Source organism: Muntiacus reevesi, chromosome 7, assembly GCF_963930625.1.
Source record: "Muntiacus reevesi chromosome 7, mMunRee1.1, whole genome shotgun sequence".
Lineage (NCBI taxonomy): Eukaryota > Metazoa > Chordata > Mammalia > Artiodactyla > Cervidae > Muntiacus > Muntiacus reevesi.
In genome coordinates, this window is record NC_089255.1 from 7719757 (window position 1) to 7733882 (window position 14126).

Genomic DNA, 14126 nt, shown 5'->3' on the forward strand with positions numbered 1-14126 from the left:
CCCAAGGAAGGACTCCGGACCTGGGATTCTGCAAGGAAACCCAGGCCATCCCTCTAGCTTGATTCTTGCAGCCCTGTGATGAGGAGGGGCCAATGAGATTCCTGTTTGATGACCCGTAATGCTCAGGGACGGGGTGGGGGTGGGGGGAGTGGGGCACACTCCTAATTAGCAGTGCTTCTCCGGGAACCCTACCTCTCTGAAAAGAGCAGGGAGATGGTCATGGCCTCTCGAGTGCCAGCGCCTTTAGAGACACCTCTAGAGCGTGCACCGCTGGGTCTCCAGGTGGCGGCGTGGCCACAGCCCCGGCAGCAGCCCCAGGCGGAGTGATGGGAAAGATGGTTTCTCTGTGATAAGGAATCCTGAAATGTAACCATTCTTAAAAAAGGGTCACTGAGCCTTTGGAGTGGGAGCACTGACTCCAAGACTCTAGACTACCAGAGAACTAACCCTAGGGAGTATCAAAATAGTGAGAACTCACACAAAGGATACCACTTAGATACAAGACCGGGCATCACCCAACCACCAGAGGCACCCTGCAGGCTGCCTCGTCTAAACAACAAACAAAATAAAAATACAAACCCAGTCATCAGCGGACAGGAGTCCCACCTCACCCAGCCTCGCCCATCAGAGGAAAAACAAATGAAAAAACCCAGCACAAAGCTCACCCTATACGGAGCTTACACAAACCCCTGGACCAACCGTAGGAGAACAGAAACCAAAAGGAGCTCAACCCTGAAGGCTGGGAAAAGGAGACCTCAAACACGGTAAGTTAAAAAAAAAATAATAATGAAAAGGCAGAGAAATACTACACAGATGAAGGAACAAACTAGAAACACAGAAGCCAAAAAAAATGAAGAGGAAATAGACAAACTACTTGAAAAAGAATTCAGAATAATGATAGTAAAGATGATCAAAAACCTTGAAAGCAAGCACCTTTACAAACTCACATTTCTTTGTTTTTGCAGGTACTACGGATTATCTGTTTGGTTCCCCGATGTCATTAAACATCTGCAGTCGAATGTGTTGAAAAACATAGATGAACCAAAAGTGAAATTTTCAGATGCAACTATTAACTTTACAATGGCAAATCAGATTATTACCGGAATGGAATGCGACAATGGCAGGTCCAGAAACTTTTAAATCATTTAATTTCCTACCTCATCTTAAAAATGTATTTCTTATTTGCCTTCATGACACTAAATATGTGTTCAGTTTGTACATGTAGCCATTTTCAGACTGAATTCAAATGCTTCCAAATGGCTTTTAAAGAAAAGATACACATATATCAGTTAATTCACTTAAATTACTTCTTAAACTGAGCTACTTCCCGTTTGTAAAGAAGTGGAATTGACTGGTGTGACAAGAAAATTCAGAGAGGCCTTGGGAAGCGAGCAAAATAAGTTATGGAAGGGAAGAGTGAAGATTATGAGAAAACAGGTTATAGCGTTATTTAACTCAAAGAGGAAATCTGACATGTAATCTCATGCCTGTTTTCTGTCTCTGGAAAAGGGGGCTACTCTTCTGCACTATGCTGGTTCAAGAATTGGGGTTAAGTTGTATCAGAGAATGTTTCAGTTAAAGAATGGGAATGATTTTCCAAAGTTAAGGACTTTGACAATAGGAGATAAGTTAGCAAAGGACGTTTTTGAGTATGGCATGTGGAACTCCTCGTGATGAGGGAGAACTGATTCAAGAAATGGTCATGGTTTATCTTTTCAGAGATGGAAAGGGGCAGACAAGACCCTCGTTTCTACCCATTATTTGTTATGTGAGCAAATGGTTGCTGGTATAAGTTTCTGTTGGTTTACATCATTCTTAGGAAATTCTCCCAATTTAAAAAGAGATCAAAGTTAAAATCTAACATAATTGACAAAAGTTTCTCTGGGCAAAAACCAGTTTGGAAAGATGAAAAATAATTCTCTGGGATGCTTATGGTTTGTGTAATGAAAAGGAGAGTTACAACTAGGAGGTAACTGTATGAATTGGCAATTCACTGGGAGGCCTTATCCACAGAGCATCACCTTTACTCTCCCTCATAACATACTGACTTGAACCTGTACTTGTTTTTCCACAGAAATCTTGGAGTCAAGTGCTCTATAATTCTAGGTTGAAAATTGACCTCATTATTTAAAAATTATTGTAATCTCATTAGAAATTTCTAGTATGTCATATTTTTTTAAAAAGGTTCTAAGCTGGCCAATCATGGAGAAATTTTTTACTTTGGCAATATAATGATTAATAATTTTAATAACATTAAAATCCTTGTAAAGCCTATAAGTTTATTTTTGAAGGTGTTAGAAAAAAATTGTTTTTGTCTTTCACAGAAATTTGAAATACCACTAACTCACTCATTTTTTAAAAGTAGTTTTCCTATTCAGCATTCTAAGATGGCAATTCTTTATGTGCTCATAAGGAGTGACCTCTGAAGTAGACTCAGAACAAGGCAAGGTGTGGAACAGTGTCCTCTTTGCTAGCACCCTGTACGCTGAGTGCTCCCCGAGGAGCACACAAGAACATGACAACCGCCCTCCTCGCTGGGAAAAGAACCGGATAGCTTGAGGATGGGAGGGAAAAGACTTGTTTTTTCCTTTTTGAACATTTTGAATTGTTCTCCATGTGTATTCAATGCAGATAGCATCCACTGAAAAAAAAAATAATTGTTTCCCCTTTCCAAATGCAGTTTCATTTCAAAAAATTAGCGATCTTCTTAAAATGTGCTGTGATTTACCCTCCTTCTGTAGATAGATTTATGGCTTAGGTGATTTTACTCTGAACTCCTAGAGTAGGGGGTGAATTTTTTAAGGAGGTTGGTCTCATAGGCACTTAGTGCATTCTGAGCTGACAAATGCAGTCTGGCATTAGAGCGAGGACGATTTTTAAAATCTCAATGGTGAATTATTTTTAAGTCATCTTCCTTGCCTAGGAGGATTGGTCCCTTTCTGCCCTAATAACACTGGTAGTTGGTGTATTAACTTCTTCCCCAGTTGAGCAAGCATCTCCTCTCAATAACTGGTGAAGGATACATTCACAGTCTCTTAATAAATTACCAAGACACATTGATGGATATGTATACATGTCTCCCAAGGGTCTTTATCAACACTTAATATCCAAACCATAAACTCTTCTAAGATGTCAGAATGATTGTGCCTATTATCATCTCTCCCTTCCCTCTTGCATCACCCAAAAATGAATTGGAGCAAGTTTCATCATTCTACCATTTCCAAAAGTAGGCTGAGCTATGTCATTCAGCTTGGTTTGAGGAATACCTCTTGGCGCCGAGAAGAAAAACATTCTTGGAAACGACTGTGAGCTATGAGTTTCTTGACCCTTGAGATAATCATTCTTCACATAAGTGATTCTCCCATCCTCTCTTCAAGATAATTGGAAGTCGCTACACTAGAATAAAGAACCTTTGGGTTATCAGCTTGGGAAGTAGACATTCATTAAAAGGAAGCATGGGAGCGCATGCTCAAGTTAGAGCTATAACCCCAAGTAGAGAAGTTTCAAATAAAGGGCTATGTGAAGGAGCAAGAGGGAGGATAGGATTACAAAACAAAGAATCAGTAGCCACAGATAATCTCCAAACTCAATGCCTTCAACTGTATACCCCACAAACACCCTTTTACCAACATTGCTGAAAGCTACATGAAGCTATTTTGGATGCCATCTCTTTTTCTGGTGGAAAATAATATTGGGGAACAATGAGGTAGCCAAAAGGACAGGCTCCATGAGGAAGAGGGGGGAAAGCTAAGAGTTTAGAAAATCCAGAAGCCACTGTCCTTTTTAATTAAGAGAGTCCATAGTGGAACCTCAGGTAACCCTCTTCAGTATTCTCTCCTGGAGCGTCCCATGGACAGAGCAGCCTGGTGGGCTACAGACCATAGTGTTGCAGAGTTGGACATGACTGAAGCGATTTAGCATAGCCCGTAGTGGAACATCACATCTCTAAATCTGTTTGACTTAACTTTGAACCCTGATAGATACACTCATTGACACAAATTTTTTGTCTATGCTGGACAGATTCGCAGGGATCAGGTTCAAATCCATAACTTTCAAAAATTCAGTTTTTAAGTCCTGCACCTTTGAGGATGTGACTTCAGTCAACACCTACTTCAAGAACTGCACATTTATTGAAACTGTTTTTAACAAAACAGGTAAGTTTGCCACTTAACCCTGCCTGGATCCTCTTCACAGCCCTAGTTCTTGGCAGAAACGTGATACCTATTTGGTGATAGATGTGGGCAGACGCTTATGGGGAAGTGAAGATTGAAGTACAAATGAACAAACTCCCCCCATCAGGTTGGATCAAAGCTGAGCTTGTAGTGACTGTTATTGTCAGATTTAATGCAGATGGAACAGACTGAGTTCAAAGTTGGTGAAAAAAATAGTCCTGTGGTGAATAATTTTTAAAGCAGAGAATTAACTTGTAGTCACTTGATAGACTTGATTTCAAAATCTGTTGATAACTTAAGTGAGCTGGCCTGAACTACAGTCTACAGAGATGGACAGTACATGCTCAATCACATATAGTCTTTTAATTCAATCAATTTAATGGAGTCTGGGAAACTCCCCAGGAAAAAAGAGGAAGGAAACAAACATTGACTGAACCCTGACTGTATGCTGGTTCCTACCTCAGGTTATTAGACACTCGTTGTCTTGTTTAATTTTCACAATAGCTGAAGCTTCAAAAAATGCAGTAATTTGGCCACAGTTGTACAGCTGGTGACAGCTGACATATGAGCCCCGGCTCATCTGATGGCACAGCCCATGCACTATCCTGTTGGTCCATCTGTCCCATGAGGTCAAAATAATGACCGAACACCGGCAGAAGGACCAGCGCCACTTTGTTACCAGCCCTGCCTTCTTGGTCCCCAGACAGGAGCTACTTCTGCCTAGCTGCAAGTGAGAATGGGGTCAGGGTTCTCGGGGTTTGTTTAAACAGTGATCTCGCACTGTCTTCCAACCCATTCAACCTCAGAAGACCAGCTTTTTAGGCCGATTTTGATCAGTGAGGATAACTGTTTTGATCCTCATTACCTTGTAGCAGAACCCGTCATCATCTGCAACTCCTTTTGGCTAAATCCAAGTTCAGGACAAAAATCAACAGTGAATGCTGGTGACTGTCCAACGAGACCGATTCTGGTTCCTCCACTAAACCTTCACTTGCAAATTCAGCCTCAAGGACCCAAGGAAAGTCCTATTTCTTCTCACTGCCTCAGAGCCCTATAAAATGGCAGTAGTAAGGCTGATTTGTGCACATTTTGGAACAAATTATTTTTGTCATTGTAGTATAAAAGCTATTAGTACTCTAATGATAGTCCTTATGTAACATGATAATTAGAACAAAGTAACATCATAAAGGAGTCAGCAAGCAATATAATTAGCAATGACCAACTGTAAGAAATCAGAAGATAATTGAACTCAATTTATTCCTTTATGTAATAAAGGTATTCCTTCCTTCAGCTGCTTTGGGACCCTGTAACCCAGGGTCCTTGACTAGACCCTGTACCTTGGCCAGCTCTGAAACCCTCAAGGAGCTTCCAATACCATGGTTTTTTCCTGAATTCTTGGCAAGCTTTCTCATACTGGTGGGCCAGTCTGATGCACTGAACTGTCTTTCTTTGTGTCCACAGATTTTGAGCCATATAAATTCATTAACTGCAGATTTCAAAACAGCACATTTTTGTACAATAAGACAGGATGCCAGTTTACCTTTGATGATGACTATAGTGCCTACTGGATTTATTTTGTCAACTTCCTGGGGACATTGGCAGTGTTGCCAGGGAACATCGTGTCTGCTCTCCTGATGGACAGAATTGGGCGCTTAACGATGCTAGGTATGTGCTTGGTTTCATGTAACACATAGGAGCTGCCCTTGCGATCTAGAGGGAGCCTGTCTCCTGCTATCCTCCCCACCCCCCCTAGGATTTGCATCCCGCAGAAATGAGGAGAAATCTCTTAAGACCTTTCATTAAGACTAAATTTTAGTTAAAAAAAAAAAAAGTCCAATTACATCTCATTTGAACCACTTCTGTGTGTTAACAGACTGAAAAACTAATTATGTGTGACTAATGTCTATTTTTCTACTCAGGTAGCTGATTAATTGGTGATCTGTGTTTCATGCTTGCTGTGTTCAGAAGGTAGTTGAGAGGTAAAGCTTATATACAGATAAATAGCCCTGTAGCTGAGCTTTTTGAACCCAGGCTGCAGATTCCTCTTGGGATTCAGTTTTACTGTGAGATCTCGGAGAACCAGGGGTCCTTGCTCTACTGAGATGACGGGAAACACCCCCACCTTTTGTCTGCTACTTTGGCAGGTGGCTCTATGGTGCTTTCGGGGATCAGTTGTTTCTTCCTTTGGTTTGGCACCAGTGAATCCATGATGATAGGCATGCTGTGTCTATACAATGGGTTGACCATCTCAGCCTGGAACTCTCTAGATGTGGTCACCGTGGAGCTGTACCCTACAGATCGGAGGTATGTTGAAATGGGCCTCCAGCGAGAGGTGCTCTGAGCCCCATCGGACCAGTGAAAATCATCCAAACTGTCATGTCCTCCCCAGAGCAAAAATCCAAAGAAAAATATCTGGCTTATGAAGTTATAGGTTCTGTTCATATCTTTCATTTATTCTTCATTTTTTAAATAAGGCCAAACATGATTTCTTCTTCATTGACTATTACACTCAGTATCATAAAAATGTTATTACTTTGAAAACAGTTTGTAGATTAGTTTCACAGTTTGAAAACATTCCTGGGGATTCAAGATGATTGCTGAGAAGGGACAATCATGAATTCAGTGCTAAATATTACGTTGGAATAGTTACAATGGAAGTTGTTCCCAGATCTTTACAGCTAGATTTTATTTACAGCTAGATATTTTTATAGCAATATATGTATTATATAGTTAATTATATGTAATATGTGTATTATATAGTTAAACATATATTCAGTACTAGCATTAAATAGATATACTAAATATTATAATTACATTTAACTGTAATGTGGTATGGGAAAATCAGGCTTGCCTAGGAACTGTGAAGGCTTTTGAGTGTACATAAGTATTTAATTTATTAGACATTAATAACACACTGAAGTAACACTTTGAAGATTTTTTATTTTTGTATATTTTGGCTGTGCTGGGTCTTTGTTGCAGGCTTTTGTCTAATTACGGGCAGTGGGGGCTACTCTCTAGCTGCAGTGCCCCAGCTTCTCATTGCGGAGGCTTCTCTTGTTGGGGAGTGTGGGCTTAGGGCACGCAGGCTTCAGCATAGCAGCACATGGGTTTGGTAAGTAGCCACTGTTCCCGGGCTCTCAAGCACAGGCTCAACAGTCGTGACACCTGGGCTTACTTGCTCTGATGCATGCGGGATCTTCCCAGATCAGGGATTGAACCCATGTCTCCTGCATTGGTAGCTGGATTCTTTACCACTGAGCCACCAAGGAAGCTCTGAAGTTTTTTTTTTTTTAAACCTGATTTTTTTTTCGAGGCATAGTTGATGTTCAATATATATAAGTTTCAGATGTACAACACAGTGACTCACAACTTGTAAAGGTTGTAGCCATTTATAGTTATTAGAAGATATTGGCTATATTCCACATGTTATGCAATATGTCCTTGCAGCTTATTTATTTTCTACATCTACTCATATATTTTAAAAAGAACATGTGGGGGAATATAGTTGCTAGCAGGAGTTCCTTGGGCGATGAAGCCAGTGAAGGGAGTTAACTGTGACCATGACTTAGCCTGCTGGCTCTGAGAAGCTGTAGTGAAGCAGGGAGGGATCAGCTGCAAGAGCCTCTGCGGACCCCTCATCAGTCCTGAGAGGGTCTTTACCTCATGTTTGCAAATGCCTAGATGAACTTTGCGTTAAGGCAACACAGACAGGTCTCCACAACACACCTCTTGACCTTCCTGGTCTGTTGAAGGGAAGCCCAACACATTTCCAGTGACCACAAAAAGATCACCATTAGAATAAAATTATGCATCTGTTCCCAAAATGGAAGCATACAGACTGCACTTCATATCATAAAAAGGACTGGACAGCAGGGCTTTGGGTGGAGCTTCAGCAGCCGATTCATGAAAAGAATAGAAGCCCTGTTTTGCTGTTTGCCACACGTGAAGACAAATGGCCTTTGCCTTTTATTTTGTGCCTTCTGTCACCGTGGAGCCCTGTCTGCTAGAGCATGGAGTCAGGATTCTCTGGACTTTGAGGCGGAGGAGAGTTTTTCCTAGGACAGTGTAGAGACATTTGGGATATCAGTTTTCAACTGATCCCAAGTCCCTCCTTTTATTTATTGACCACAATGGGGTACATTCGCTGCACACTACATTCTTTAATTTATATTTCTTCTCCATGAATTTCTATTACCAACCTTACAGGAACCCTATATATCCTCCTGTATCCATCTCCCTGCAGAACATTGGGAACTCTGGTGGACTTCTCCTTATCAGATATTCTAATCAGTAACCTCCTGTTGATGACTTAGGCTCTGAAAGAGACCATGAGACCCATGTCTAACATCTCCTTCCTTCTTTCAACCAACAGTAGTTCTCTTTTGTGGGCAAGGCCCTGGGATGGATATCATGGATCTTGGATGAGGGTGCTGCCAAGGCAAGATCAAGACTCTGTAGCTTTCTTTCTTGCTCATTCTGTAAACTGGGTCCAGATATGGATTAAACTAGACATTTAAACTAAGCCCCTCCATGTTAAAGCAAAGTTATTTCATAGACCGAGACCTTTAATTTTGCATTATAAAAGTTTGATACTATTTTAGATGAATCAGCCCCTTATCCCTCTGCTCTAGAATGAAAGGATGAAGGGTGAGTACTCTCCTGTGGCAGGAACCTGGCTTAAAAACAAACACCATGAACTGGGCAGGTCGTCCGTGAGAATCATGGACCTGCTGTGTTCCTGGTCTCAGAAAGATTAAACATCTAGCGAGATAAAGATAGAAATTGCTCTGTGTATTAGTTCAGGATCTCTGAGAAGCAGCAGACAAAATGGGATTAAACATGCACAGATTTTGTTAGAGGAAATGCAAGTTTTGAGAGAAAACAGGGAAAGAGATGTAGTCTGGCCACAATGCAAGCCTGAGCCCCGTGAAAGAGTGAAGAAGGAAGACCAGTTGGGTGGAAGTGTTCCAGGCCACCAGTGAGCAGTCTCAGGAAGGCTTGGCATGGCTGTGCTAAAAGTCAGCTTCGGAGGAGTCCTGCTCGTCCTGGGCACCAGCCTGCCATATTATCCCTCTTACTTTCAGTTACTGGAGCAGTGAAACGGAAATGCATTTCAGAGCATGGCAGCTGGACCAGGACTCAGAAATTGGCAAAGTGCATCCTCACCTTGACAATGCTGCTGCTAGCAAATATTCACCACTTAAGTTGATGTTACCAGATAACATACAGGAAGTCACTTTCTTAAATGATGGAGAGATAACTCATCTGCCAGAACTGCATTGGTGGCACCGTAATGAATTAGCTGGCACAATCTACGCTGTTTCAGGCTAAAACCTTCTCTCCTATATCTGCTGCGTTCCTCTGGGTCTCATGGGAGGGCTCGCACTGAACTGAGGCTCAGCTGCTAGAGGTAAACTCCAAGTGTTTTGTGTGTGGTACCCTCTGACTTCCTCTCCCTGTGGAAGGTGGATAGAATACATCCTGACAAACACTTCTGGTTAGAGGCTATAATTGTTTCATACCAGAACTTTAGCACTGTCAGATCCTTGCCCAGTTTCTAGAATCTGTCCTTAATGATCAGAAAAGAACACTCTGATTCCAGACGCCAGACTAAAAAGTAGCCTCTTGAGCCATTTAATAGCCAACTCCTATCAGAATCCCAGGGCAAATGATTCTATTCGGGGAACATAACTTAGGATATAATCTAAGTGCTATGAAAGTTGCAACCCTTGAAAGCCACACTTGTCACCCGCAGTATGGACTTGATCTGTGATGTCATACCTCTGACCCTTGGCAGGGGTTACATTTGCATTCATGTGAAAGCACCGTCATCTCTATAGAGCTTGCCGCTGAATCTGCAGGGCGTTTCAGGACCTGCTCTAGAGAGGCGCTCTGTCTCTTCACTTCATGTGATAAAAATTAGTCATTCCTCACATTCCCTTCCCTGCTGTGCGTCAAGAGACAGGAGTGTCTGTGTCAGTGTCACATCTCCAGGGCCCAGATATTTGCTTTGCTCCTCCTCATCTTGATTTGCACTCTCGTATTCCTATATTATTAGTTTTGTCTTTTATGCCTGCATGCATGCTAAGTCACTTAATTTGTGTCCCACTCCTTGCAACCCTATGGACTATAGTCCACCAGGCTCCTCTGTCTATGGAATTTCCCAGGCAAGAATACTGGAGTGGGTTGCCTTGCCTTTATCCAGGGCATCTTCCTGACCCAGGGATCAAACCCACATCTCCTGTGGCTCCTGCATTGCAGACAGATTCTTTACTGCTGAGCCACTGGGGAAACCCTTTGTCTTTTATAAGCTACCCTAAATTGTTTCACAAAGAGGCAGGAAATGTTGAAATTAAAATTGTGTGTACTTATTGAGCAGCGCTTTTTCTGTGCCTGAAAAAATAAAGCTGAACAGTCACTGGAAACACTTTGAAAGGAAAAATTGGTTTTTTTTTTTCCCTCCATGCTCAATATTTTACTTTTGGCCGCCAAACATGGAGCTATTTTTTTCCCCAATACCGGGTAATTCTTTAATTCCCAATAGACACCAACTGGATGTTCTAAAATGTAACTCAGTTCTGATATAATCTACCATGGGGCAGAGAATGGCAACCCACTCCAGTATTCTTGCCTAGAATTCCATGGACACAGGAGCTTGGCGGGCTACAGTCCATGGGGTGGCAAAGAATTGGACACGACTGAGTGACTAGCATGCGTGCGAGTACACGCATGCACGCGCACACACACACATGCACACACACACACACACACACACACCTGGAGGTAGCATCAGATTCCACAGGTTAAAAACTCCATTCCCACAAGAGTGCCTTCACTTCAGACACCAAACACAAGTCAGATTATCTCCTGTACATCTGACCAGCTGGCTACACATTGGCGTTCTCATGACCCCCTCCTCAGGTTTGATAGCTTGGCAGAATGGCTCACAGAACTCAAGGAAACATCTCCTTGCCTTTACTGATTCATTATAAGAGATTACAGCTCAGGAGCAGCCAGACAGAAGAGATGTCTACACTGGGCAAGGTGTTAATAACAGGAGGAGCACGACGCTTTGTGCTTCATCCCAGCCCACCCCCTTCCCAGTACTTCTGTGCATTCACCCACCTGGAAGCTCACCAAATCTTGCTGTTCAAGAGATTTTATAGAGCTTAATCTCCAGCCCTGTGTCCCTGATTCTCAGCGCCAGCCTCCAATCACTTGCTCTCTTCTGGTAATGCCAAAATTCAGCCTTTGTGCACCGGTGCCTTATCAAATCTCCCAAGACAGAGTTTTGGGTGAAGTAGGAAAGAATATAGGTTTATTGCTTTGCCAAGACAAGGAGGGACACACAGGCTCTTGCCCTTGAAAACTGTGTCCCAACCCCAGGAGATTTGGTGAGGAATTATTATAGCAAGTTATTATAGTTCAAGGGCATGGCTGCCAATAAGATTGGAGTATGTGATTAGGGCCTACACTCCTTTATTCTAGTTTTTTTTTTAAACACCAAAACATTTGTATTGGGGTATAGCCCTGTAACAATGCTGCAATAGTTTCAGGTGAGTAGTGAAGGGACTCAGCCATACACACACATGCATCTATTCTCTGGTTTCAGGTAATCTAATGAGTTCTGGCCTCAGGTGGTCTCCTTGAAGAGCTTCTCTGGGTCCTTTAATCTGGAACGAAGAATGCTGACATCTGCCATTTGTTGGGGGTTTTAGTTCTCTGTGTTCAGTCTGTCCTACTCTTTGCAACCCCATGGACCATAGCCCACCAGGCTCCTCTGTCCATGGAGTTTTCCAAGCAAGAATACTGGAGTGGGTTGCCATTTCGTCCTCCAAAGGACCTTCCTGACCTAGGGATCCAACCCTAGTCTCTTGCGTCTCATGCGTTGGCAGGTGGGCTCTTTACCACTGCATACCTGGAAAGCCCTAAAGATATTTTTATGGGTATCCCTTGAGGTAGAATCAGGACCCTGCCCCAAGCCTGCACTATTGTTTCTTGGCTCTTCCCTTGTCTCAGCATCCCTTCCCCTCCCAGATTAGCAATAGTTTGAGTCTGCCCCTGGGACTCCTGAGGCCTCATGGAGGCTGGAGTCTATTCCCTACAAACAAGGAATGGGGGACACAGAAAGGCTTCAGGAGCCCCACAGAGTCCTGCTAAGTTTCAATTACAGATCACCATAACAGATATACTAGTAATGGAAATATTTGGTGAGCATTACCAAAATGTGACCCAGAGACATGAAGTGACCAAATACTGCTGGGAAAATGATGCTGATAGACTTGCTAGACCCAGAGTTGCCACAAATGGTCAATTTGTTAAAAAAAAACACAGTATCTTTCAAGTATAATAAAATGATGTACAGTAAAATGAGCTATGTCTGTACATAGGGTAAGGTCCAGAAGACTCCTGAGTACAGGAGCTTATGTCATCCTGGAGTTGGGGGTGCACTACCCTGCCAGAATGTGTATGCATTCACCAATCTGAAAGCTCTCTAGATTTACTAGGAGTTCATTATGTGAGCTTGATTGATTAAATCATTCGACACTTGTAAATGAACTCAATCTTCAGCCTCTCTCCCCTCCCTAAGGTGGGGTGGGATAGGCTGAAAGTTACAAACTTCTCATCATTTGGTTAGTTTCTTTGGAGACCAGCCCCATCTTGAAGCAAACTCGGAAGCCCTCAAATTAAAGCAACGGTAATATATAATTTTCTTTTATTATGCAGAAAAGCCAAGGTTTTAAAGACTGATAAAAACTCAGTGTTAACTGGAAGGGGTGATGGTGAAATTACTGCTCAGAGACTGTTGTGGAAATTCTAAAAACAGGTGCAACATTTTTGGAGGGGGGAATCTAGTAACCTAACTGTTTCTCCCTATAGGTAAAGTGCTTCCTCTGGCTGCTTTCAAGGTTTTTTTCCTTTGCCTTGTTGTGGATTTCTTTGGTTATCACATTTGGGATTCCTTCAGCTTCTTGGATTTATAGATATGTGTCTCTTGCCAAATTTGTGGACCATTATTTCAAATTTCAGCCATTATTGATTTGAATACTTTCTCTTCTTCTTGGACTCCAGTGACATAAGTATTAGATCTCTTCTTATGGTCTTACAGGTTGCTGATGCTCTTTTTTTAAGTCTATTTTCTGTTTTTCAAACTGGATTTCTATTGTTTTACCTTCAATTTACTGATTCTTTCACTTCTCTCCTTCATTCTGCTGTTGAGCCTGATCACTAAGATTTTTATTTAAGTTATTGTATTTTTCATTTATAAAATTTCAGTTTGGTTCTTCTTTATGCCTTCCGTTTCTTTCCTGAGACTTTCTATCTTTTCTATTTTTTGATGATGTGTTCTATATTTCAAGTGTGTTCAAGAATTTCAAGCATGTTTATAATACCCAGGGATTGAACCCAGGTCTCCTGCATTATTGGCAGATTCTTTACCATCTGAGTCATCAGGGAAGCCCTCATAATTGCCTGCTGAAGCCTTCTTATCATGATGGCTTTAAAATCTTCATCAGATAATGCTAACATCTCCATCATCTCAATGTTGACATCTCTTTATTGTCGCTTTCTATTTGAGATCTTCCTGGCTATTCAGATGACAAGTAGTATTCAATTGAAAGCAGTCATTTTCATATTATGTTCTGAGGCTTCTGATCTTATTTAAGTTTTGGTTGGCTTCCCCAGACACCTCTCTTGTGGGAGAAGGGATGCCACCCATTTCTGCCTGGAAGTAGATGTCCAGGCTCCCATTCAACCTCCACTGGCACCCAAGAAAGGGTGTCCTCATTCCTGCTGCACAGGGGTGGGAGTCCAGGCTCCCCTCATGATTATTGCTACTGTGAAGGGAAAGAAGAGACAAGCTCATTACTGGCCAGGAGGGGTGAAAATCCTAGCTTCCTACTTAGCGTCCCCCCCCCCACACCACCACAGTGGTGATGTTAAGGCCCCTCATTA

At 42.2% G+C, this 14126-nt stretch overlaps 1 protein-coding gene across 1 annotated transcript in view; it reads left to right on the plus strand.

The window, feature by feature from the left end:
* The window catches only part of SV2C (synaptic vesicle glycoprotein 2C), a 215151-nt gene that overhangs the window by 186527 nt on the left and 14498 nt on the right, over positions 1 to 14126 (plus strand). Inside the window, exons 9-12 of the mRNA XM_065941270.1 lie at positions 966 to 1124; positions 4021 to 4154; positions 5634 to 5837; positions 6317 to 6476. Of these exons, the coding sequence (XP_065797342.1) occupies positions 966 to 1124; positions 4021 to 4154; positions 5634 to 5837; positions 6317 to 6476 (657 nt within the window). The remainder of the gene's footprint in view (positions 1 to 965; positions 1125 to 4020; positions 4155 to 5633; positions 5838 to 6316; positions 6477 to 14126) is intronic.